Source organism: Ipomoea nil, unplaced genomic scaffold, assembly GCF_001879475.1.
Source record: "Ipomoea nil cultivar Tokyo-kokei standard unplaced genomic scaffold, Asagao_1.1 scaffold0268, whole genome shotgun sequence".
Classification (NCBI taxonomy): Eukaryota; Viridiplantae; Streptophyta; class Magnoliopsida; order Solanales; family Convolvulaceae; genus Ipomoea; species Ipomoea nil.
Window position 1 is genome coordinate 1,529,301 of NW_017616696.1, and position 24,693 is coordinate 1,553,993.

A 24,693-nucleotide genomic window follows, 5' to 3' on the forward strand; every position below is an offset into this window, starting at 1 on the left:
TGAATATAATTAATATTAATGAATTTGAAGGTAAGAAATCTTTGCATTGTAGAAAATAAAGATAATATAACTAATGAAATTATATTCATTTTTAAATTTTTTGATAATAAATAATTTTTTTTTTGAATAATGGCATTATGGACATTTAATTCTAAATTAAAGGGATATAAATGTTTTACTTTTTATTGTAACTTCTAATTTATTTAATTTAATAATAATAAAAATGAAGTCATTGATTTTTTTTTTTAATTTTTTATTTTCATTCGTTGTTGATAAAATTGTTTTGTGAGTTTGTCAATGACAATTATCGGAGTGGCTGGGAAAATTTCTATAAGAAGAGTCTTTGTATACTAACCCACAAAATAAATGCAACGGCTAGGTAAGTAATACAAGCAATCCTTCACTGAACTATCGAGTATGGAAAAGCCCTCAACTTAACTTGCTCTTCAGTTACTCCAGCTGACTTCTTTGTAGCATAGACAACATGGAACTCCGTCAAATGTTTAAGAAGATCCTCTCCTAGAAGTCCATCAACCCTGACCTAAGGTCTAAAGCAACATCCAACTCTGGATACAAAATACAGAATGGTTGATTGTCAAAATTTGGTACTGCCAAATTCCTTAAGGTGAGGTTGGCATTATTGTTTGCAGTATCAAGCATCCCGATCCCCGTCCCATCAAATAATTTTAATGCAAATAAGAATATTAATATGTAATTATAAAATGTCATCAACACATCCATTCCCACACTTGTTCTTATATTCTCTAGTTTATTTTATAGCTTTCATTCCTTCACAAGACAAATTAAATATTTTTTAATCTACTTTTTATGAATCATTATATTTAATTAATGCAGTATACAAGTTTATATTATACTTCTTTGTATTCGAATTAATTTAGAAAATCTTAAAGTTGATCTAACTAAAATAAATTAAAATATAAAGTATTTATGAATATATATAGTGTTTTATGTTTTATATTTTGTCATAAATATTTTCACATTTTCACCCAATTCAAATATATTTTTGGCTCAAACCCTAACGATCATGTAATCTATCAAAAATGTTTTTGTTTTTTTTTTTGCTTTTTGTTTTTGTTTTTTGTTTTTTGTTTTTTGTAATTTTTAATGTATTTTATATTTTAACCTTATTATGATTGTTTGATACTTTGTTATTGACGACATTTCTAACGTCATTTAAACTTTGCCCCTACGCAGATAATTTTTTGGATCCATCCCGGTATAAATACAATACAAGCACTCTAGAACGATATAGTGTATAGTAGTAGTTAGTAGTAGTAGTAGTAGTAGTAGTAGTAGTAGTAGTAGTAGTAGTAGTAGTAGTAGTAGTAGTAGTAGTAGTATAGTAGTAGTAGTAGTAGTAGTAAGTAGTAGTAGTAGTAGTAGTAGTAGTAGTAGTAGTAGTAGTAGTAAGTAGTAGTAGTAGTAGTAGTAGTAGTAGTAGTAGTATAGTAGTAGTATATAGTAGTAGTAGTAGTAGTAGTAGTAGTAGTAGTAGTAGTAGTAGTAGTAGTAGTAGTAGTAGTAGTAGTAGTAAGTAGTAGTATAGTAGTAGTAGTAAGTAGTAGTAGTAGTAGTATAGTAGTAGTAGTAGTAGTAGTATAGTAGTAGTAGTAGTAGTATAGTAGTTAGTAGTAGTAGTAGTAGTAGTAGTAGTATAGTAGTAGTAGTAGTAGTAGTAGTAGTAGTAGTAGTAGTAGTAGTAGTGTAGTAGTAGTAGTAGTAGTAGTAGTAGTAGTAGTATAGTAGTAGTAGTAGTAGTAGTAGTAGTAGTAGTAGTAGTAGTAGTAGTAGTAGTATAGTAGTAGTAGTAGTAGTAGTAGTAGTAGTAGTAGTAGTAGTAGTAGTAGTAGTAGTAGTAGTATAGTAGTAGTAGTAGTAGTAGTAGTAGTAGTAGTAGTAGTAGTTAGTAGTAGTAGTAGTAGTAGTAGTAGTAGTAGTATAGTAGTAGTAGTAGTAGTAGTAGTAGTAGTAGTAGTAGTAGTAGTAGTAGTAGTAGTAGTAGTAGTTAGTAGTAGTAGTAGTAGTAGTAGTAGTAGTAGTAGTAGTAGTAGTAGTAGTAGTAGTATAGTAGTAGTAGTAGTAGTAGTAGTAGTAGTAGTATAGTAGTAGTAGTAGTAGTAGTAGTAGTAGTAGTAGTAGTAGTAGTAGTAGTAGTAGTAGTTAGTAGTAGTAGTAGTAGTAGTAGTAGTAGTAGTAGTAGTAGTAGTAGTAGTAGTAGTAGTAGTAGTAGTAGTAGTAGTAGTAGTAGTAGTAGTATAGTAGTAGTAGTAGTAGTAGTAGTAGTAGTAGTAGTAGTAGTAGTAGTAGTAGTAGTAGTAGTAGTAGTAGTAGTAGTAGTAGTAGTAGTAGTAGTAGTAGTTAGTAGTAAGTAGTAGTAGTAGTAGTAGTAGTAGTAGTAAGTAGTAGTAGTAGTAGTAAGTAGTAGTAGTATAGTAGTAGTAGTTAGTAGTAGTAGTAGTAGTAGTAGTAGTAGTAGTAGTAGTAGTAGTAGTAGTAGTAGTAGTAAGTAGTAGTAGTAGTAGTAGTAGTAGTAGTAGTAGTAAAAAAAAAGTAGTAGTAGTAGTAAGTAGTAGTAGTAGTAGTAGTAGTAGTAGTAGTAGTAGTTAGTAGTAGTAGTAGTAGTAGTAGTAGTAGTAGTAGTAGTAGTAGTAGTAGTAGTAGTAGTAGTAGTATTGTCGGTGTTGTTGTTATAAGAATCGGGGTAGGGTGGGGTATTTCCATCCCCAGGCCTCCTTCCCCGAATTTTTCCCCATCCCCATTCCCGTCGTTGTAATAAAGAACGGGAATCCGCATCAAGAACATGGGAAATTTACATTGCAATTAATTTTGAACAATAGATATGTCATTAATTATCTTTAGTATTGTCGGTGTTGTTGTTATAAGAATCGGGGTAGGGTGGGGTATTTCCATCCCCAGGCCTCCTTCCCCGAATTTTTCCCCATCCCCATTCCCGTCGTTGTAATAAAGAACAGGAATCCTTATCAAGAACATGGGAAATTTACATTGCAATTAATTTTGAACAATAGATATGTCATTAATTATCTTTTTATTATAATTTGTGTCAATGCAAAGGGATATGAAATAGGACTTCATATTTGTTTTTTATCAACTTTACTGGAAAATACAAAACAACATAAAATTAAAAAAACATGAGACAACATTAAAGAAATTTGCAAAATCTTTAAGGATTTTGATTACTGAGTGCTACGACCTGGTCTCCCCTGAGTTGGGTCATTCTGATTACTGTCATTCATAAAAGCCCAATTCTGATAACTCCACGCGGTTACAGGATTAAGACTGGCAGACATGGGAGTTTGTATACCCACCATGCCTTGATAGCTTTGCCCGGAAAACACATCCGCTGGAGCAACCACATTGCTAGTGCCAGACCCAAGAACAGGAGGTGACGCTGTTGCAAGAGAAGGAGCAGCAGGGAGAAAAGGAGCCGGAGTTAGGGAATGTCTTTCAAACCTCATAACACTTTCAGCGATATTCGTGTTTAAAACCCAACCCAGATCGTTTAATTCTACGGAACTCAGATAATCAATTATCTGTTCTCCGCTAAAAATCTTATCCATCAGTGCATTCATCTCCTTTTCCCTGTTTTCTCGCTTCAATTTTAGAAGCAGAGTGCCCAACTTTTCAAGCCTTTCCGCAAGAAAGCTGTCCTGGCTCATCATTCGCCGCGTTTGTTGCACGTCCGACAATTGCATGAACCTGGCAATCAGCTCTTGAACCCTTTCACCAGTAGGCCATATCACTGGCCCCTGCTCAAACGAGCTATACATTATCATGGCAGCATCCGCATCACAAAGAACGGTGAGCTCGTTAAGCTTTTTGACCACCCCTCTCTTTCTTTTGTGGTAGGATGCTTTTCTTTTTGATTGATTCACAATATATGCCAATCTTAATATCCTCCTTGCCATGATATTAATTTGAAATAAGAAAAGAGGAACGAGAAGCTAAGTGCTCAAGATCGATTATATTTGTTGTTTTTTAATCTTTATCGATCTTGTGTGGGCTATTATGCATGCTGATATGATACCATATTTATAGGGCCACATATATGACAAAAATTGAAAAATTATTGATTTTTTTTTTTTACAGTAATGTTACAGCCTGTCACGAATATTTTTTTTCCTAATATACATTATATAACTTATTATGGTTTTTTTATTGAATTTTTACTATTTAACGATTAAGAGAATTATATTCTATATTAAGAGTGATGCAAAATGCTCTCATTTTAAATTTACTTAATATTATCATCTTATTTTAGTTTCATTTTTTTTATCACATGTGGTAGCTAGGTCATTCTTGAAAAATAATAAATATAAATATTTTAATGCAATGTGTAGTGGATTTAAACATTAGAATTAATATATATTTGCAAGTTAAAAAAACATATTTATTTCTTCGATTAATTTCTTATGAGGGTTAGGCAATTCAATGAAAATAATGAAAATAAAGAATATTCGTTTAATGTTATTATCAACTTCCTAAAAGGGAAGAAAATATCACAATTGGAGATATTGATTTGTAATTAATTGCTATTACGTCCAATTAGTTATTTTTTTTTAAATTATTGTTATTAGGTCAATTTTGATTGTCTTTAGTTATATTCTTTAGTTTTAAATTTGCTTACTATGTGTAAAAAATAATAGTTTTTTTTATTTATGTTTGTGTATATGGACATACACAAGCAATGTTATTATATAAAATCCTTTATTGTGATTATATATATATATATATATATATATATATATATATATATATATATATATATATATATATTTGTGTGTGTGTGTGTGTGTGTTTAATTATTTATTTATTTATATATGAGCAAAATTGAATAAATTATTTTTTTATAGTAATGTTACATCCTGTCACGAATATTTTTTCCTAACATACATTATATGACTTATTATGGTTATTTTATTGAATTTTTACTATTTAATGATAGAGAGAATTATATTCTATATTAAGAGTGATGCAAATTGTTCTCATTTAAAATTTACTTCTTAATATTATCATCTTGACGTGCAATAACTTATTTTAGTTTCATTTTTTTTTTATCACATGTGGTAGCTTGGTCAATTCTTGACAAATAATAAATATAAATATTTAAATGCAATGTGTAGTGGATTTAAACATTACAATTAATATATATTTGCAAGCTAAAAAATACATATTTATTTCTTCGATTAATTTCTTATGAGTGTTAGGCAATTCAATGGAAACAGTGAAAATAAAGAATATTCGTTTAATGTTATTATCAACTTCATAAAAGAGTTTAAAATATCACAAATGGATATATCGATTTGTAATTAATTGCTATTACGTCCAATTAGTTAATTTTTTTTAAAATTGTTGTTATTAGGTCAATTTTGATTGCCTTTAGCTATATTCTTTACTTTTAAATTTTGATTGCAATGAGTCAAAAATGATAGTTTTTTATTTTTTTTTATTTGTGTATATGGACATACACTTGCAATGTTATTATTTAAAACACTTTATTGTGATTATATATATATATATATATATATATATATATATATATATATATATATATATATATATATATATATATGTGTGTGTGTGTGTGTGTGTGTGTGTGTGTGTGTGTGTGTGTGTGTGTGTGTGTGTGTGTGTGTGTGTGTGTGTGTGTGTGTATGTGTGTGTGTGTGTGTGTATTTATTTATTTATATATGAGGAAAATTGAATAACTTTTTTTTATAGTAATGTCACACCTTGTCACGAATATTTATTCCTAATATACATTATAGGAATAAGGTTCAAATTGGTCACTGCACGGAACCTGAAAATACAATTAGGCCACTGAACGAAAAAAAGTGCAATTAGGTCACTGAACACTCAAAAAAAGTGCAATTAGGCCACTGAACACTCCAAAGGTATGCAATTTCAACGGATAGCAGGTTACCATCATTTTAGCAAGTTACCTGCTTACATGGAAACTAAGTTGGCTTTTTTAATAATTTTTAAATAATTTTTTATAAATTTTAATAATAGAATTTTAAAAATTGAAAAAGAAATTAAATAAAAAAAAATATAATGACGGGGTGGTCCAGGGCAATCCCGTCATTTTTTTAAAAAAAAATTAAAAATTTGTTAAAAATTATTAAAAATGCCAACTCAGTTGCCACGTAAGCAGGTAACCTGCTAAAATTGATGGTAACCTGCTATCAGGTGAAATTGCATACATTTGGAGTGTTCAGTGGCCTAATTGCACTTTTTTTTTTTTCGTTCAGTGACCTAATTACATATTCAAGTTACGTTCAGTGGTCAATTTGAACCTTATTCCTACGTTATATGACTTATTATGGTTATTTTATTGGATTTTTACTATTTAATGATTAAGAGAATTATATTCTATATTAAGAGTGATGCAAATTGTTCTCATTTAAAATTTACTTCTTAATATTATCATCTTGACGTGCAATTTCTTATTTTAGTTTCATTTTTTTTATCACATGTGGTAGCTTGGTCAATTCTTGACAAATAATAAATATAAATATTTTAATGCAATGTGTAGTGGATTTAAAAATTACAATTAATATATATTTGCAAGCTAAAAAATACATATTTATTTCTTCGATTAATTTCTTATGAGTGTTAGGCAATTCAATGGAAACAATGAAAATAAAGAACATTCGTCTAATGTTATTATCAACTTCCTAAACGAGTTTAAAATATCACAAATGGATATATCGATTTGTAATTAATTGCTATTACGTCCAATTAGTTTTTTTTTTTTTTTTGTAAATTGTTGTTATTAGGTCAATTTTGATTGTCTTTAGCTATATTCTTTACTTTTAAATTTTGATTGCAATGAGTCAAAAATAATAGTTTTTTATTTTATTTTTATTTTTTTTATATTTGTGTATATGGGCATACACTTGCAATGTTATTATATAAAACACTTTATTGTGATTATATATATATATATATATATATATATATATATATATATATATATATATATATATATATATATATATATATATATATATATATTTGTGTGTGTGTGTGTGTGTGTAAGTGTGTGTGTATATTTATTTATTTATATATGAGGAAAATTGAATAAATTTTTTTATAGTAATGTCACACCTTGTCACGAATATTTATATTCCTAATATACATTATAGGAATAAGGTTCAAATTGGTCAGTGCACGTAACCTGAAAATGCAATTTGGCCACTGAACGAAAAAAAGTGCAATTAGGTCACTGAACACTCAAAAAACGTGCAATTAGGCCACTGAACACTCCAAAGGTATGCAATTTCACCGGATAGCATGTTACCATCATTTTAGCAAGTTACCTGCTTACAGGGCAACTAAGTTGGCATTTTTAATAATTTTTAAATAATTTTTAATAAATTTTAATAATAGAATTTTAAAAATTGAAAAAGAAATTAAATAAAAAACATATAATGACGGGGTGGTCCGGGGCCATCCCGTCGTTTTTTTAAAAAAAAAATTAAAAATTTGTTAAAAATTATTAAAAATGCCAACTCAGTTGCCACGTAAGCAGGTAACCTGCTAAAATTGATGGTAACCTGCTATCAGGTGAAATTGCATACATTTGGATTGTTCAGTGGCCTAATTGCACTTTTTTTTTGTTCAGTGACCTAATTACATATTCATGTTACGTTCAGTGGCCAATTTGAACCTTATTCCTACGTTATATGACTTATTATGGTTTTTTGTTTTTGAAAATACTTATTATGGTTATTTTATTTGATTTTTACTATTTAATGATTAAGAGAATTATATTCTATATTAAGAGTGATACAAAATGTTCTCCTTTTAAATTTACTTCTTAATATTATCATCTTGACGTGCAATTACTTTTTTAGTTTCATTTTTTTTATCACATGTGGTAGCTAGGTCAATTCTTGACAAATAATAAATATAAATATTTTAATGCAATGTGTAGTGGATTTAAACATTATAATATATATTTGGAAGCTAAAAAAAACATATTTATTTCTTTGATTAATTTGCTATGAGTGTTAGGTAAATGAGGGGATAATTTTGTGTATTCAATTCATAGATGGAAATACAGAGATACGAAAGGAATAAAATTTTTTCCTAACTTATCCTATACATTAGGCTAGTAGTTAAGTCTAAGTCAATTACAACCATACAAATATGACATCACTTATACAAATATAATATCACTAATACACCCCCTCAAACACAAGGTGGGTGTGACACACCATTGAGCTTGTCCCTCAGAGAACCAAACCGAGCTGCCGGCATTGGTTTTTGTGGAGATGTCAGCCAACTGATCCTTCGTAGAGACAAAGTTGACCAAGAAGTCTACATGTTTGGTCATTGCTTAGAAAACTGGATTGGCACACAGGTAGGTTGCATCGAGATTGTCGCACCATAAAGTGGCTGGCGTACCAGAGTGGAGGTCAAGCTCATGGAGTAGCGAAACAACCCACGTAACCTCAGCCGCAACGTAAGCTAGGCCCTTGTATTCTACCTCGGTAGAAGAACGAGCAACTGTCCGATGTTTGCGAGACACCAAGGAGATCAAGTTCGAGCCAAGAAATACAGCAAACCCACTAGTCGACTTCCGATCAATCGGACAACCAACCCAGTCTGAGTCAGAAAAGGCAAGGATATCAGAAGACGGTGACGTAGTTATGCGTAGACTGTATGTGAGTGTGCCCTTCACATAGCGTAAGACATGCTTTAGGAGACCCTAGTGTTCATCGGTCGGAGCATGCATAAACTGACATAACCGGTTAACTTGTGACACCCCGAAAATCCGACTCCTTAAGTAGTATTAATTGAGGAATTAATCCTAAAATACCTTGGTGAATTCCTTCCCAAAATCTTGAAATTTAATATTCAAGGGACTAGAAGTTGTCTAATTCTTTAGTCAACCATGAGTACCTTTCGCTTTGTGCTTTGTACCTAGCCTTTTGTCTTCCTAGCCTTTTAGTAAGGGTAAACATGTCCTTTCACACATGATTGGCGTTCAAGCTTGCCCTAGCAAGACACATTTCATTCATCCTCTTGCTAGCCAATATCCTAAACTCTCTACCTTCTCTCTAAGAAAAGTTAGCTTATCCTCCAAGCTAAAAGAAGAACACCCCATCCTAGCATGCAAAGAATCATCCCAAGACTCCACCTTTCCATCTCCCAAGCTTAGGAAAGGGTAAGATCTAAAGTTATTTAGTGTTTTTAGTTAGCTTTAAGGTGTCTTTATGTAAGATTGGTGTTTTCTTGTGGTTTGGCTTGTGTAAGAAGCATGTGAGGAAGAAGAGCTTCAAAGTAGGGCCTAGGAGGGTTAGAGGAAAGAAGTTTTTGGTCTTCAAAGGAAACCCATGCTATACAAAACCTATTTGCTACTTGCTATTGATGATTCTTGATGATTGTGAGTGATTTGATGCATGATCTTGTGATAATGCATGTTTAGAGCATGTATCTAGGTTTCTTGAATGTTGTTCTTTGATCTATTCTTGGGTTCAAGTCATTTCCTTGTTGTATGTGAGATTTGGGGTGTTTTGGACCTGAACTTGACCTTGGAGATGAATTTTCTCGAAGGGAATTAATTGTTGCACAGGTGTTCCCCACGGGCGGATGTCCACCCGCCGCCCCACCCGCGGGAGGTACCACGGGTAGGGACCTACCCATGGTTCCACCCGCAGGGTACACTCCCGGTGGAATGTTGGGTGTTGTTTTTCCCGTGGTTCCATCTTTTGGTATGTGATGTCTTGACCTCCTTTGTTGGATTGTTGAGCTTTTGTGTGTCTCCTTGATGTTTCGTATGTCTAGAACGATGTCCTAAGTATCCATGTAAGGATTTGGTGTCTTGAATCGTGCTTATGGTCCAACCTTGTGATTTGTTGAATTAATGTGAGTCTTTGAGGTTCGTTAGAACCATTTTGGTTTACCCGTTTGATGAGTATGCTAGATATGATGTCGTTGATGCTAGTAATTGTTGTTTGTCCTTCCTATTGAGGATTGGCAACTCGTGTTGCCAATCATGTCGTTAGTGGATTGAAGTCCATGGTTGTTGTTGAGCATCATTTCATGTCATTCATTGAAACCTGTTGATTGGATTCCTTGATGTGATCTTGTACCAATGTCGTACTGCATTGATTATTCCGTAGATAAGCTATTGATTGAGCTTATCCGTTGTTGTACACACTTTCTGTGGAATCTATGCTTTGTTGTATCTTTAGATTCTGTGTGTATTGCCTCTTATTGAGATGTTGGAATGGATGTGATGAGATGATTGAGTTGGTAAAGTGGACAGTGTGGGGACTTATGGGTGAACTGATCCAGTAGTGGGTTTAAAGCTCCGGATTGCCGTTTGGATACTTATGATTTGTGGGCAACTTGGGAAACTCATTCCAGTTGCCAAAAATAGTAGCTAACCCGTTGGGCTTGGAATCTCAATAGGGGGTGTATACACTTAAAGTTGCTAGATATGTTTCCATTGGACTGTGGTCCTAGTCATTGCAATGACTCTGTGGTATGTGATTGATGAGTTGGAGTCCTCCACACTGGTCCGCTATGATTCGGGTCGTTGAGATGACTCTATGATGAATGCTTCGGTTTGACTATGTCCTATGTGGGCTTGGAACATGTTGTGAGTATGAATCTCGCCTTATGGCTTACGAGCATGTCTATGATGAACTCTACCTTGAGTTTGGTATGTTGCATCTAGTGTTGAGTATGTTGCTTGTTGTCCTTGTTGATTTGCTGAGTATGGTTGTCTTTGGTCTTTGTTGAGATTGTTGATGAGTGTATTGATGTTCCCTCTCTTGGTTTTAAAATGATTATACTGTATTCCCCAGACTCAAATGGTTTTGCTTATATCTATATATTATGTTACTTAACGCGTATTGGTAGGTTACCAGCATCTTTCGCTGACGGGTGTTATCCCTATCTCTTTACAGGTTTTGAGTAGCTTTGGAAAGCGCGCTAGTTGACCGTAGTAGCCTAGTGTAGCTCCTTATGCTTTTCTAGTTGTTTATGGCCTGTGAGCCTAGTTAGTTTAACCGTTAGCTGCTGTGGTTTGTTTAGTAGTTTGTCTGTGCACCTATGTTTGATATAGGTGTGGCATAACACCTCCGTGTTTAGACGTTACTTCCGTTGTTTAATGATTAATGTTTAGTTTTATGTCTCTTGTTTAAACTTTTAAATTTTGGTAAAATCGGGGGTGTTAAATAACTGCATAAGAGAGATCTGGTCGGGTTATGGTCAGATACAGTACTGCACCGGCTAGTCGGCGATATTGAGTAGGATTCTCGAAGGGCTCAATTGAAGGAGACGTGGCTTGCATTAGAGCCGCTGGAGTGGCTAGCGACTTGCAATCAGACATACCAGCCATGTTTAAAACATCTTCCATATAACGATGCTGAGAGAGAAGCAAGCCGCCCTCCACAAGTAGAGTTTCAATGCTAAGAAAGAAATTGGGCGTGCCTAAGTCCCTTATCTTGAAGGCAGATGAGAGATGGAGTAGGATCGAGTCAAGTAGGCCTGAATCATTACCCATCATGATGATGGCATGTACGTATACAAGCAGGAAGACCCTGGAGGTGCGATCTGAGTACTGAAAAAGTGATACGTCGGTTTTGGATGTCGAAAACCCTGTAGTCAGTAAAAAAATGGTGTAGATGTTTGAATCAGGCCAGAGGTGCTTGCTTCAGGCCATATAAGGACCGCTGGAGAGATGACATACATGGTCAGGATGTGCTGGGTCCTCATAGCTGGGGGCCTGTCACATGTACACGGTTTCTGCCTAGTGCCCATTACGGAAGACATTGTGGACATCCAATTGCCGTAGAGTTCATCCCCCGGAAACTGCAAAAGAAAACAACAGGTGTATTATAGTGGGTTTGATTACAGGATTAAAGGTGTCAAAGAAATCTTCTCTAGCTACTTGGTTGAACCCTTTGGCCACCAAGCGCGCTTTATAGTGCTCAACTGACCCATCTGTCTTACGTTTGGTGCGGTACACCCACTTGAAGCCAATTATATTCATGCCCGGTTTGGGTGAGGTGAGGCGCCAGGTGATATTGTGCAGTAGGGCATTGAACTCTTGGTCCATGGCATCACGCCACTGAGGATCGCCCATTGCCTGGGATTAGCATGTGGGATCAACCGATGCCGTGAGAGCATGAAACTGCTCATCAGTTCCTCGTGTCATGTGACGAAGCCGCATGACGTGAGCCCGCTCCAATGATTGAGTACGCGGACCACGCTGTCTTGTTGGATTAGCTAGAGGTGGACCTTGGGATAGTAAAGGGGCTTACACTGTAAAATTGAGCTACCGTCGTCAAGCGAGTTTACTACATGATGATAGACCTTGGAATGTACTTTGGAATGCCAATGTACCACTAAAGGTCAAAGCCTTCACTTGGCAGTTGGCATCATCTTATTTACCAACCCGGGATGCTCTTAGGAGGAAACATGTTGATTGTAATTTGTTGTGCCACATGTGCAGGAAGGAGGAGGAGGAGTCAGCTTTACATATCTTTGCGACTTGTCCAGAAGCTATGCGAGCTTACCATGCGGTTGGCTTACCTATTACATATGTGCCGGGTAATGTAGTGCATGAGTGGTTCTTTGGCTGTCTTTCTATGTTACGTGCTGATTTGATTCCCAAATTTATAATGGTATGCTGGGGGATTTGGTGTAGTAGGAACGCCTGTGTTTGGAGAGGGGCTGCTTTTGATTTAATGCTTATGGTGCATCATGCTCTACTTTTCTTGGATGACTGGTTGGCAGGTAATGAGAGTACCATCTTACCTGCTGTACCACCATGCCAGGTTGAACGCTGGAACAAGCCGCAAGCTGGGCAGTTAAAATTGAATACAGACGCCGCTATAAATCATACAAGTAACACCATGGGCTATGGCTGGGTTGTTAGGGATGATAATCGTTTATTCCTAGCAGCGAAGAGTATGTCCGTGCCCGGGATTTACGATGCGAAAGTGGCCGAAGCTATGAGTATGCGGGAGGCGTTGAGTTGGTTCAAAAATACAGGGATGGGAGGGGTGGATGTGGAAACAGATTTGCAGCTCCTGTTTAATGCTCTTTCTGGTTCTTCCTTTGACTCTGCTTTCGGTTTGATTGTAGGAGATTTAAAAGAATTGGCATCATCTTTGTTGGATGTTAATTTTAGTTTTGTCAAACGATCTGTGAATCGTGCAGCCCACATTGTTGCTAGGGAGGCCGTTTCTGAGTCAGGTTGCGGGGAGTGGCTAGATGTTCCATTGACTCTCTTCAGTAAAGCTCCTTAATTAGTTAAAATCTTTTTTGTCCTAAATAAAATTTTGGGTTCGTCCCAGTTTGTACAGATGATCAAATGTATCTATATTTTTGGAATATATATAAATATTATACTAATTTTAAATTAAATAAAAAGTTGACTAATACATTTTCTCAATAAATCATTTAATAATTTAACAAATTAGCATACTAAATTGAATTAATAAAATTAGAAAAAAAAATAAGTTAATTTTTTACTAAATTCGCATATCTATTAATATTCACTTGCCATACTCGTCACTCCTATAGAAATATATATACCCTCAGCCATACCCCCATTTTCATATCACTCTCGTTTTCACACACTTTCAATATCAGTAATATTTTCTCAGACCATATTATATACTTTACATAGATCTATCGTATATGCATGCATACACTTTACATAGATCATATTGAACTTTGATTATTGTATTTACATATCATGTAGAAATTTGTAATCAGTTTTAAGTTTTAATGTGTGTGTATGTATCATTTGCTATGAACAGATCAAACAGGCAATCAATTGACTGAGGATGGCTATGAACAAGAAGGTGGTGGTGTTCATCATGGGAGCCACCGGATCGGGAAAATCGAAGCTATCTGTCAGCCTAGCCGCCCACATTGGAGGAGAGATAATCAACTCCCACAAGATTCAGGTTTACAGAGGGCTTGATGTTCTGGGTAACAAGATTCCTGAGGTCGAGAAGCTTGGCGTGCCTCATCATTTGCTTGGGCATGTTGGGAACCCCGATGAAGAATACACTGCCCGCCACTTTTGCTTCCAGGCCACGTCGGTGATTGAGCGAATCATCAACTCCGGCAAGGTTCCGATCGTCGTGGGAGGGTCAAATTCTTTCATTGAAGCCCTGGTGGAGGACCCTGACTTCAAGTTCAAGTCCAACTACCACGGCTGCTTCATTTGGCTGGATGTTTCTCCAAATGTTTTGAACACTTTTGTGTCCAAACGAGTTGACCAAATGGTTAATCAAGGTAACTTATAAATTCATTTTTAGGTAGAATCGTAAAAACGAACTTATATAACTGGTCAGACTAATTTGGCTAACTGGTCTATTTTCATATATGACACTATAAAAGAGATCATGCGACATAGATTCATGCATAATTTTTGTTTGGTGTACTAATTATATGCATGTAGGTCTGGTTGATGAGGTACGAGGAATCTTTGCTCCCGACAAAGATTACACAAAGGGTATTCGAAAAGCCATCGGAGTTCCTGAAATGGACAAGTATCTGAGAGCTGAAGCCAGCAAAGACATGTCCGAGGCTGAGAAGAAGGCGCTGCTTGAATCCGCCATTGCTGAAATCAAGACCAACACCATAGGCTAAATCCGCCGTCAAGTAGGCAAAATCCAGCGGCTGACGGACGAGCTGGGATGGCCCATTCACTGCATCGATCCCACCGTCGTGTTCCAAATCGAAGGTGACAAACAGGCTCAGGAAGCAGCATGGTTGAAGATGGTTTTCAGCCCCAGCTTGAACATCCTGCAACAATACCTTAAAAACGAATGATTAATTTCCTAATGTCTTTCAAATAAATTAATTCTATTTTGGATTTGGGCATGTCTTTAAAAGAATTAATTATTTAATTTTTTTAAAGAAATTCCCAAATTAGATGGAATGTTTAATTTTTATTACATATGCAAGTCATTAAACATGTAAACTTGAGTTTCAATGTGTTCTTTTGCATTAATCGTGTTTCTATGAATAAAATGCAAGTTAAATTAAATAATTTTTCTCCTAATATATAGTACTACTAGTTTTTCTTGAGCATTACGTGAATGCGATAATGCCCAATAATTATTTTTAAATAAGTACTTCAAAATATATCAATGCATAATTATATAGGAGATGTTTATGCATAGGTAAGTGAATGTTGAATTTGTTTATATTTAAGTCAGTTATTCAAAGTATATGAATACTAAACTAAATATTTACAACTTTGTAATAACGATAGTCTAAATATTTAGTCTAAAAGTGATAGTCTAAATAAATACTACTTTTGGTTTGAATTTCTCTAAGTATTCTTAATTCTCTTTTTGGTAGCATTGTCATTGTCTTATCTTCAGTACTTGTCCTCTTTTTTTTTTCTTTTTTTTTTTTTACTGGCAGTGTCATGTGCAATTGGGTTATTGGTAGTAGCATAAAGGGCAGCGTCACGCAATGAGATTATGGAGTATGAAGTTTTAGAATTTCACTACAAAAAAAATGCGGAAATAGCAAAGGACAGATTCCGTCGCTAAATAGGGAAAATGCGTCGCTAAAGTGTTTAGCGACGGAACTCATTCGTCACAAAAATGTGCATCGCTAAAATCTAGCAACACAATTTATTTCCGTCGCTACAGTTAGTGATGAAATATTTTGTCACTAAGCGAAAATAATCTGTCGCTAAATTTCTTCCGCCAACGGATTAGAAAACGAAATTTGTGAGGAACTAACGGCGGAATATTCTGTCGTTAAATCTAGCAAAGGAAATTCCGTCGCTCTACCAACAAAATATCTATTGCTATTTTCCTACAACAACGATCTAGTGATGAAATTTGCAAAGTAATAGCGACGAAATATAGCATCAGAAATTTCCATCGCCATCGTCGTCGCTAAATGTAGCGATGGATATAGTCACTAATTTGTTTTTATTATTTTAATTAAATGGCATTTAGCTACAACATAGTGATGAAAATATCCGTCGCTAAATTTAACTACGGATTTTTCCGTCGCTATTTTGTGGCCATTTTTTATTGTTATTAGATACTTAGCTACAGATTTACTACAATATTTGTCCGTCGCTAAATTTTAAAAATTTTAAAAACAAATCTACCCACTAATTAATATCACATACCAGCATTGGACCTATAATATAATACTTCAATAACATAATTACAAAATATATTATATTAAAGCATTCAAACTCAATAACAAAAACAAAAACATATATAGCAATGTGTAATGTTACATCAATAAAAACAGTACCAAATATATTAATAAACATAATCTAATCATCTCCTAAGTTTTAAGCATTTTAATTAGCAGAATGCTCATCTTCAATAGTTGGGGGTCGTGGCATAGAAGTGGATAGCATGCCATTGCGACGCATCTTATCCATCAAACTTGTAATCTGAACTTGCATTTGATTTCTTTCAACTTGTAGTTTGGCCTCTAATAATGTTTTCTTTGAATTTCACTCCACTTTCTTTGTTGTGAAGGATATTGTCACCAAGGCAGTTCTGTTTCGGGGTGAGAGTTCTGGTGGTCTTTATCTGTTGCCTATTTCCGGTTCGTCTTCGTCTGCTTTCCTGTCTGCACGTGCTTCAACTTTCATTTGGCATAGTCGCCTTGGGCATCCGCATGAGCGTGTGCAGCGTCACATTTTACTTTCTTGTTTGGCTACTCAGTCTAATACTGATAAGTATTTCTCATTCTTTATGTACTGCGTGTCAAAGGGGTAAATCTGCGCGTTTGAGTCGTCCAGTTCGCATGTGCTTGATTTGATATACACTTATATTTGGTGCCCCACTACGTTGCTATCTCATTCTAGTTATCCTTATCTTGTTCTTTTTGTTGATGATTATTCGTGCTATTCCTGGTATTATCCTTTGCGTGGAAGACTGAGGTTGTCACAAAATTTTAATTTATTTGAGCAGAGAGATGTGGACCTTATTCTTCAGATTCCAATCAGGTTGCGAAGTCCTCCCGATTCATGGATGTGGTTAGCCGATTCGAAGGGAAATTTACTGTCAAATCTTGTTACCGTAGACTTACTGGGGAGTTTAATGCTACAAGGTCTTGGAGTTCTATATGGCGTTTATCAATCCCCCCTAAAACCAAGAATTTCTGCTGGCAATTGGCCTCAGGCTACATCCCTACGCGAGATGCCTTATCCAGTAAACGAGTGGCTACTACGATCCTTTGCCAGTTATGTGATAGATATGATGAATCAGCAGTACACTTATTTTCGACTTGTGAGCAGGTGATAGAAATTTGGAGGTTGTTAGGGATATCTGTTATATTGGATGACTATGTACACATCTCAGATTGGTATTTTGACAACCTCCAAGCCTTAGCGTATGAAGATGCCTGCAAATTCAGTTCGGTTTGCTTGGGGTTGTGGTATAGCCGAAATAATAAGCTTTGGAATGGGATTCCTATCAATGCGAGAGAAGTGATTCGCTCATCCCTGTCCCTGCTTTATAGTTGGAGGTCCGCGAATGATGTTCCTGAATAAAATCCTTCGTATGGTGTTGCGGTTGATACTTGGGTGAAGCCGACGCATGGCCCTATTAAACTCAATACGGATGCCGCTCTGGGTACTGATGGAAACAACGTTACGGGGATGGCGCTCTGGGTACGGATGGAAACAACGTTACGGGGATGGGATGGGTTCTCCGGGATGATCGTGGTGTGCTTATTGCAGCTAAAGGAAAACGGTATGCTGGTCTAATTGGTGTTAAGGAGGCGGAAGCAGTTTGTATAAGGGAAGCTCTTAGTTGGCTGAAAGGAATTAATATGGGACTCGTTGACGTTGAGTCTGATTCTCAGATTGTTGTTAATGCTCTAGCTTCTGAATCTTTTGCTTCATCCTTTGGTTTTATTTTAGATGATATCAAGGAAATTGCATCTCAAATTCCCGATGTAATTTTTTGTTTCGCTAGGCGATCTGCGAATCGTGCGGCCCATGCAATTGCACGGGAAGCCGTTTTTATGCCAGATTGCCGGGAGTGGTATGACTATCCCCCTTCTTTTCTTGTTGATGTTCTTTCATCTGATTCAATGAATTAAGATCTTTCCTTCAAAAAAAAAAAAAATATTCATTAATTCTCAATGATAACAAAAAATGTCAAATATAATATTCAAATAATTTAAATTCAAATAAGAATGTGAATATGTGATTACAAAATGTCAACACATCCAATATGTAAATACAATACAAGCACTCTTGCTACCTTATAATAATAATAATAATAATAACAATAAAAACAACAACAAAAATAATAATAATAATAATAATAATAATAATAATAATAATAATAATAATAATAATAATAATAATAATAATAATATTGTTGTTGTTGATATAAGAATCGGAGGTGAGGTGGGGTAGTATTTTCATTACCCCCGGCCCCATTCCTCGAATTTTCCTCCCACCCCAATCCTGTTGTAATGGAGAACGGGAATCCTCATTAGGAACATGAAAATTGACATTCTAATTAATTGTGTCTAATTTAATACTTGGAACAATAGATATGTTATTTATTATCTTTCTATTATAATTTGTATCAATGCAAAAGGATGTGAAATTTGATTTGATATATTTATTATGTATTTTAAGAACGATTTTGTGCAACCCAAATTTGTGAATGCAAAGGGATATGAACTTTGATCTTTTATTTCTATGTATTATGAGATGGATTTTCTGCAACTCAAATTTATACCCAGGTTTTTATAAAAGAAATAGGCCGGACAGCATCTTTTATTATTAATTGAATTGGAAAAAACAAAACAACATAAAACATATAGATGCATTAGGCTAGGCTATTCCCAATATAATGCATCAAATTAAATAACAAACAAAAACACTTGAATTGCAGTGCACAAGAGAAGTTTGCAGAAACGACTTAAGGATTTTGTTGGGAGGTGCTGGGCCCTGGTCCCCCCTGAGTTGGGTCATTTTGATTAAAAGTCCAATTCCACGCAGGATTAAGATTGGGAATTTGCATACCCACCATGTCTTGATAGCTATGCCCAGAAAACACATCTGCTGGAGCAACAACTGAAGGAGGAGCCAGAGTTGGGGAATCTCTTACCAACCTCATATCACTTTCAGCGATATTCGTGTTTAAAACCCAACCAAGGTCGTTTAAATCTACGGAACTCAGATAATCTACGGAACTTTTCAAGCCATTGCGCAACAAAGTTGTCCTGGCTCATCATTCGCCGCGTTTGTTGCACGTCCGGCAACTGCATGAACCTAGCAATCAGCTCTTGAACCCTTTCAACAGTAGGCCATATCACTGGCCCCTGCTCAAACGAGCTATACATTATCATGGCAGCATCCGCACTACAAAGAACGGTTAGCTCATTAAGCTTTTTGACCAACCCTCTCTTTCTTTTCTGGTAGGAGGCTTTTCTTTTTGATTGATTCACAATATATGCCAATCTTAATCTCCTTCTTGCCATGATATTGATTGGAAATGAGAAAAGAGGAAGAAGCTAAGTGCTCAAGATTGATTTGTGGTTTTTTATTCTTTATCGATCTTGTGTGGGCTATTAAGCATGCTGAGATGATATGATATTTATAGGGTCACATATATGAGGTAAATTGAATAAATTATTTTTTTTATAGTAATGTTACACCTGTCACGAATATTTTTTCCTAATATACTTTATTTGACTTATTGGTTATTTTATTAGATTTTTACTATATAATGATTAACAGAATTATATTCTATATTAAGAGTGACGCAAAATGTTCTCATTTATAATTTACTTCTTAATATTATCATCTTGAAGTGCAATTACTATTTTAGCTTCATTTTTTTTATCACATGTGGTAGCTAGGTCAATTCTTGACAAATAATAAATATAAATATTTTAATGCAATGTGTAGTATATTTAAACATTAGAATATATTTTTGGAAGCTAAAAAAACATATTTATTTCTTTGATTAATTTATTATGAGGGTTAGGCAATTCAATGGAAACAATGAAAATAAAGAATATTCGTTTAATGTTATTATCAACTTACTAAACCCAACAGGGTAGCTACAGTGGTAAATGAGCTCTCTTTGTGGGGGAAAATTTAGGGATAATCCGGGTTTGATTCTCACAAGTGATGATTCTCTTTGGGACAGCTTTTGTGCCTCTCGGAGCGAATAGGGTGGACCTGGACCATTAAACGGACAGAGAAAGACCCGGACCACATTGTGGTTTACACCAAAAAAAATTTATCAACTTACTAAAAGAGTAGAACATATCACAAATAGAGATATTGATTTGTAAAATATGGAGAAGTATTGAATTGTAAAAAATTGTATAAATTTTTGACAAATGATTAGATTATATTTTTTTACAGTAATGTTACACCCTGTCACGAAATTTTTTTCCTAATATACATTATGTGACTTAATATGGTTATTTTATTGGATTTTACCATTTAAGGATTAAGGGAATTCTATATTAAGAGTGATGCATGCGATATTCTCGTTTTAAATTTACTTCTTAATATTATCATCTTGACGTATAATTACTTATTTTTATTTTTTATAGTTGGTTATTAAATGTATTCCATTTTGTCACATGTGGTAGCTAGGTAAATTTTTTAAAAATAATAAATATAAATATTTTAAAGCAATGTTCGGATTTAAACATTAGAATATAAATTTGGAAGCTAAAAAACACATATTTATTCCTTTGATTAATTTCTTATGAGGTAGGGCAATTCAAGGAAAAGCATGAAAATAAAGAATATCCCTTTAATGTTATTATCTACTTACTAATAGTAGAGTATAATAGTAGAGTAGAATATATCACAAAGTGAGATATTGAATTGTAATTAATTAAAATTATTATTTTTAAAATTGTTGCTATTAGGTCAAATTTGATTGTCCTTAGTCATATGCATCGCTTTTTTAGTTATAGGCATGGGTAAATTTTGTTAGTTGAAGAATGTGCATGGAGATAGGTGATGAGATGAAAACTTGTAAGCTTTTTATAATTTTATATATTTTAATTTAAAAATTCTTTATGATATCATTCCCTTGATATCGACAAATCTACAAATTTAATAAGAGTCAATAATGTTAGGTCATTAACGGGAACAAAAAAATATTGATGTCATTGTTTGTTGAAATGAATGGTTCTTATTATTTGATTTTAGTATTTATTTTAAAGATTTTCCTTATTTACCCTCTATTATATTATTTTTCTTCCTTAAATAACATCGCATTCTATTAGTATAAACTTAAGTAATGAAATATACAGTTAACTATTTATTATTATTAATATACTCATTCATTTCTATAAGAAAGGTCTTAGGTTCGAACTTCATCTCAATCATACTTGACATAATTGTTAAACATATACTACGAATATGTCAAATTGTATTATAAATACAATATAAAATTTAACATAAACTTTGCTCAAATAATTGGCCCAACTAAATACATGGTATTCAAAGTTGAGCATCAAATGTGATAAATCGTGAATCTTGAAAATCATTTTCTTGCATTTAAAAAAATAAAAAACAACAACAACAACAACAAAAAATTTAGGTTAAGTTTTTTTTACTTTTTTCGTTTAATTAATATTCTTTGGAATATTTTGAACAATACTCAATATTTTAATTATGTTTTTTCATTATTGGAATGATTTAGATCATTATGGTATTAATATTTTTTGTATGTATTTCTATAATGGTACAATTTTATATTATTTTACAAATATTGTACTATTATTTTTTATCGAACAAAATTGTTCTTACATCATTATCAGATCTAACTACAAAGTATTTGATCATAAATACTCAGCCGGTCCCTGTTCGGTGAGGACAGCGGGTGGCGGCTGAAATTCCGTTTATTGATTTTTTTATTTTTTATTTTTTATTTTTAAATTTTTTAATTATTTTTAAAATTATTTTTTTAATAATTGGATTGGTAACCTGCAAAAAAAAAAAAAAAAAAAAAAAAAAAAAAAAAAAAAAAAAAAAAAACTAATTGATCAAATTTAGCTGGTAAGTGTGGTTAATTAGCCTTTAGTTTAGTTCGTGGTGGGAATTGAGCACTTGGTAGTAGTAGATGAGCCTATTTGACACTTCTCCCTTTTTTTCTTTGGGCTGATTCAAAAGATCAGACTATTAGAGTAAGTATTATTTAGTTATGTGTTTTCCTTTTCTTGTTGAACTTTGGCTTCAAACAATAAGAGATTTGTTAGCTTCACACAATGATTTAACAACGATGTTGGACTACAACGTATGGTGAATTTCTATATTCTAAGTTTTTACGCGCTTTGCGCGATTGGGATAATGCCCAATGTTTTTTTTTTAATAAGTACTTTAAAGTATATCAAGGCATGATTATATTGGAATTGTTCATTCATAAATCATTGAATGTTAAATTTGTGTATTTAAATAGACAATTCTAAGTTTACTAATGCAAGATAATATAGTCAAGATTGATTATAATTGTCAATAAAATAATTGTATAGGTATGGTTGAAACCAAATACGGGACATAAGGGAGAAAAAATAAAAATTAGTGCATAAAATATAAAATATATACTAATATTGAAGAGCTAACTGCTGATTGCCAAACAAGGACATAGCGCGATAGTTTCCAACTTCAATTTGTTGTGTGATTTAAATACTCTTTTTGTCAATAAATTCCTCAAGTAGTTAATATGATTGGCTTAATTATATATTTTTTTATTTTTTTAAGACAATTATTATTATTATTATTATTATTATTATTATTATTATTATTATTGTTATTATTATTTTTATTATTATTATTATTATTATTATTATTATTATTATTATTATTATTATTATTATTATTATTATTATTATTATTATTATTATTATTATTATTATTATTATTATTATTATTGTACCCTTAGGTCATTTTACATATTAATCTAAACAGCTAATTTTTTTAAATATCTTTTTACCAACCGTTGATATAATTCACTGGTCAAATTCGCTAATATAATCCACTAATGCTAACCGCTAACTGCTGATTGTTAAACAAGGACATTGCGAGGTAGTTCTCACTTCAATTTGTTGTGTGATTTGAATACTCTCTTTGTCAACAAATCCCTCAAGTAGTTAATATGATTGGCTTTATTAATTATATTTTTTTAAAATTTTTCATGGTATTAGTAAAATACTTGGTAAATAAGTATATAGCATTATTTTGTATTATAACTTTGATATTTAATTAAAAAATAGTGCACAAAAAAGATAATAGACAATGTAGTGAATATAATCAATTGATGAATTTGAATGTGAAGAATTTTAAATTAGAGAAATATAAAGACAATAGAACTAATAAAATTATTTCTCTTAATTAATTTATTGATAATGAATAATTTTTTTTAATAAAGACATTATAGGGACAATGTAGCGAATATAATCAACTGATGAATTTGAATGTAAAGAATTTTTATATTGGAGAAAAATAAATACAATATAACTAATGAAATTATTTCTCTTATTTAATTTATTGATAATGAATAATTTTTTTTGAATAAAGACATTGTAGACACATAATTCTAAATTAAAGAAATGCATATGTATTATTTTTTGTTATAGCTACTAAATTATTATTTAATTTAATAAGAGTAAAATACAATACTAATTATGCCAACTTTGATTGGGATGGGGTTCGAACCTAAGACCTTCCTTATTGAAATCAATGAGTAAGTTAACGGTGAACTAACAGAAATTAACGGAAAATACAATATTTAACGGATAATCATATTCATTAAGGATAAATTAGGAAATCTTAAGGAAAAAATAAAATCTGATCAATCTGAGCCATTCATTTGATTAAAAATTATGACCGCCATTTTTTCTATCGATTATAGGCTTAACTCTCTTGGGCTCTTATTAGTATATATATATATATAGTAGATAGATTTATTTCTTCATTCTGACTTGTTTCTCCAATATCTCTCACTAAGATTTTCTATTCCTCCTTATTAGGACTCTACTTCTGTATTTGTGTTATATTATGATTATATATTGTACATGTGTATTTATCATTACCTATTGTAACTATTCTACGGTTAATGAAACAGAAGTTCTACTCTGGTATCAGTCGTCTAGGTTTCCCTTTAATTTCTCTTTTTTTTTTTAGTCCACAATAATGGAAGCCAATTTTGTGTTAAGCCAATATGTGGCTAGAATGCTTTAGTTGTTACTTGTTCAATTTGTGCTCCTATAGACTAGTTATATTTGGTTGCAACTTCCTACTATTTACACTCCTCCATGTACTATATATAGGTTGTAATTTACATCAATAGACTCACAGTTAATTCCTTCACATGGTATCAAGAGCCATATTCCCCTATGGAGTTCTTTTTTTTTTTTCTCATCTCTTTCGCCATTCTTATATCCATGGCTACAACCACCACTGACATTGTCCACCTCAATGCTCCATCTAATTTTCCTATCAAACTCACCCCCCTCAACTTTCCTGTCTGGAGACGCAGAGTTCAGTCCACCCTAATTGGCTTTAATATCCTCGGATACATCGACGGTTCTGTCAAAGAGCCAGCAAAATTCAATGATACTGCACAAACAACTCCGAATCCCGCACATTTGACTTGGTATCACCAAGATCAGATAATTACCAGTGCT

General features: G+C 33.1%; 4 protein-coding genes across 4 annotated transcripts; 2 read left to right on the forward strand and 2 right to left on the reverse strand.

The window, feature by feature from the left end:
- Window positions 1-3,215: 3,215 nt before the first annotated feature.
- On the reverse strand, window positions 3,216-3,947 carry LOC109152327 (agamous-like MADS-box protein AGL80). Its single transcript, XM_019299952.1, has one exon. The coding sequence runs from the start codon at window positions 3,945-3,947 to the stop codon at window positions 3,216-3,218; it is 732 nt and encodes a 243-aa protein (XP_019155497.1).
- An 8,559-nt stretch (window positions 3,948-12,506) lies between these two features.
- Window positions 12,507-13,313, forward strand: LOC109152338. The gene has a single exon (XM_019299977.1). It carries the CDS (start codon window positions 12,507-12,509, stop codon window positions 13,311-13,313), a length of 807 nt encoding a protein of 268 aa, XP_019155522.1.
- Window positions 13,314-13,856: 543 nt separating this feature from the next.
- Window positions 13,857-14,670, forward strand: LOC109152347 (adenylate isopentenyltransferase 5, chloroplastic-like). The gene is made up of 2 exons (XM_019299989.1): window positions 13,857-14,313; window positions 14,480-14,670. Exons 1-2 carry the CDS (start codon window positions 13,857-13,859, stop codon window positions 14,668-14,670), a joined length of 648 nt encoding a protein of 215 aa, XP_019155534.1.
- A 4,488-nt stretch (window positions 14,671-19,158) lies between these two features.
- LOC109152356 (agamous-like MADS-box protein AGL80) lies at window positions 19,159-19,515 on the reverse strand. Its single transcript, XM_019300001.1, has one exon. It carries the CDS (start codon window positions 19,513-19,515, stop codon window positions 19,159-19,161), a length of 357 nt encoding a protein of 118 aa, XP_019155546.1.
- Window positions 19,516-24,693: the final 5,178 nt, after the last annotated feature.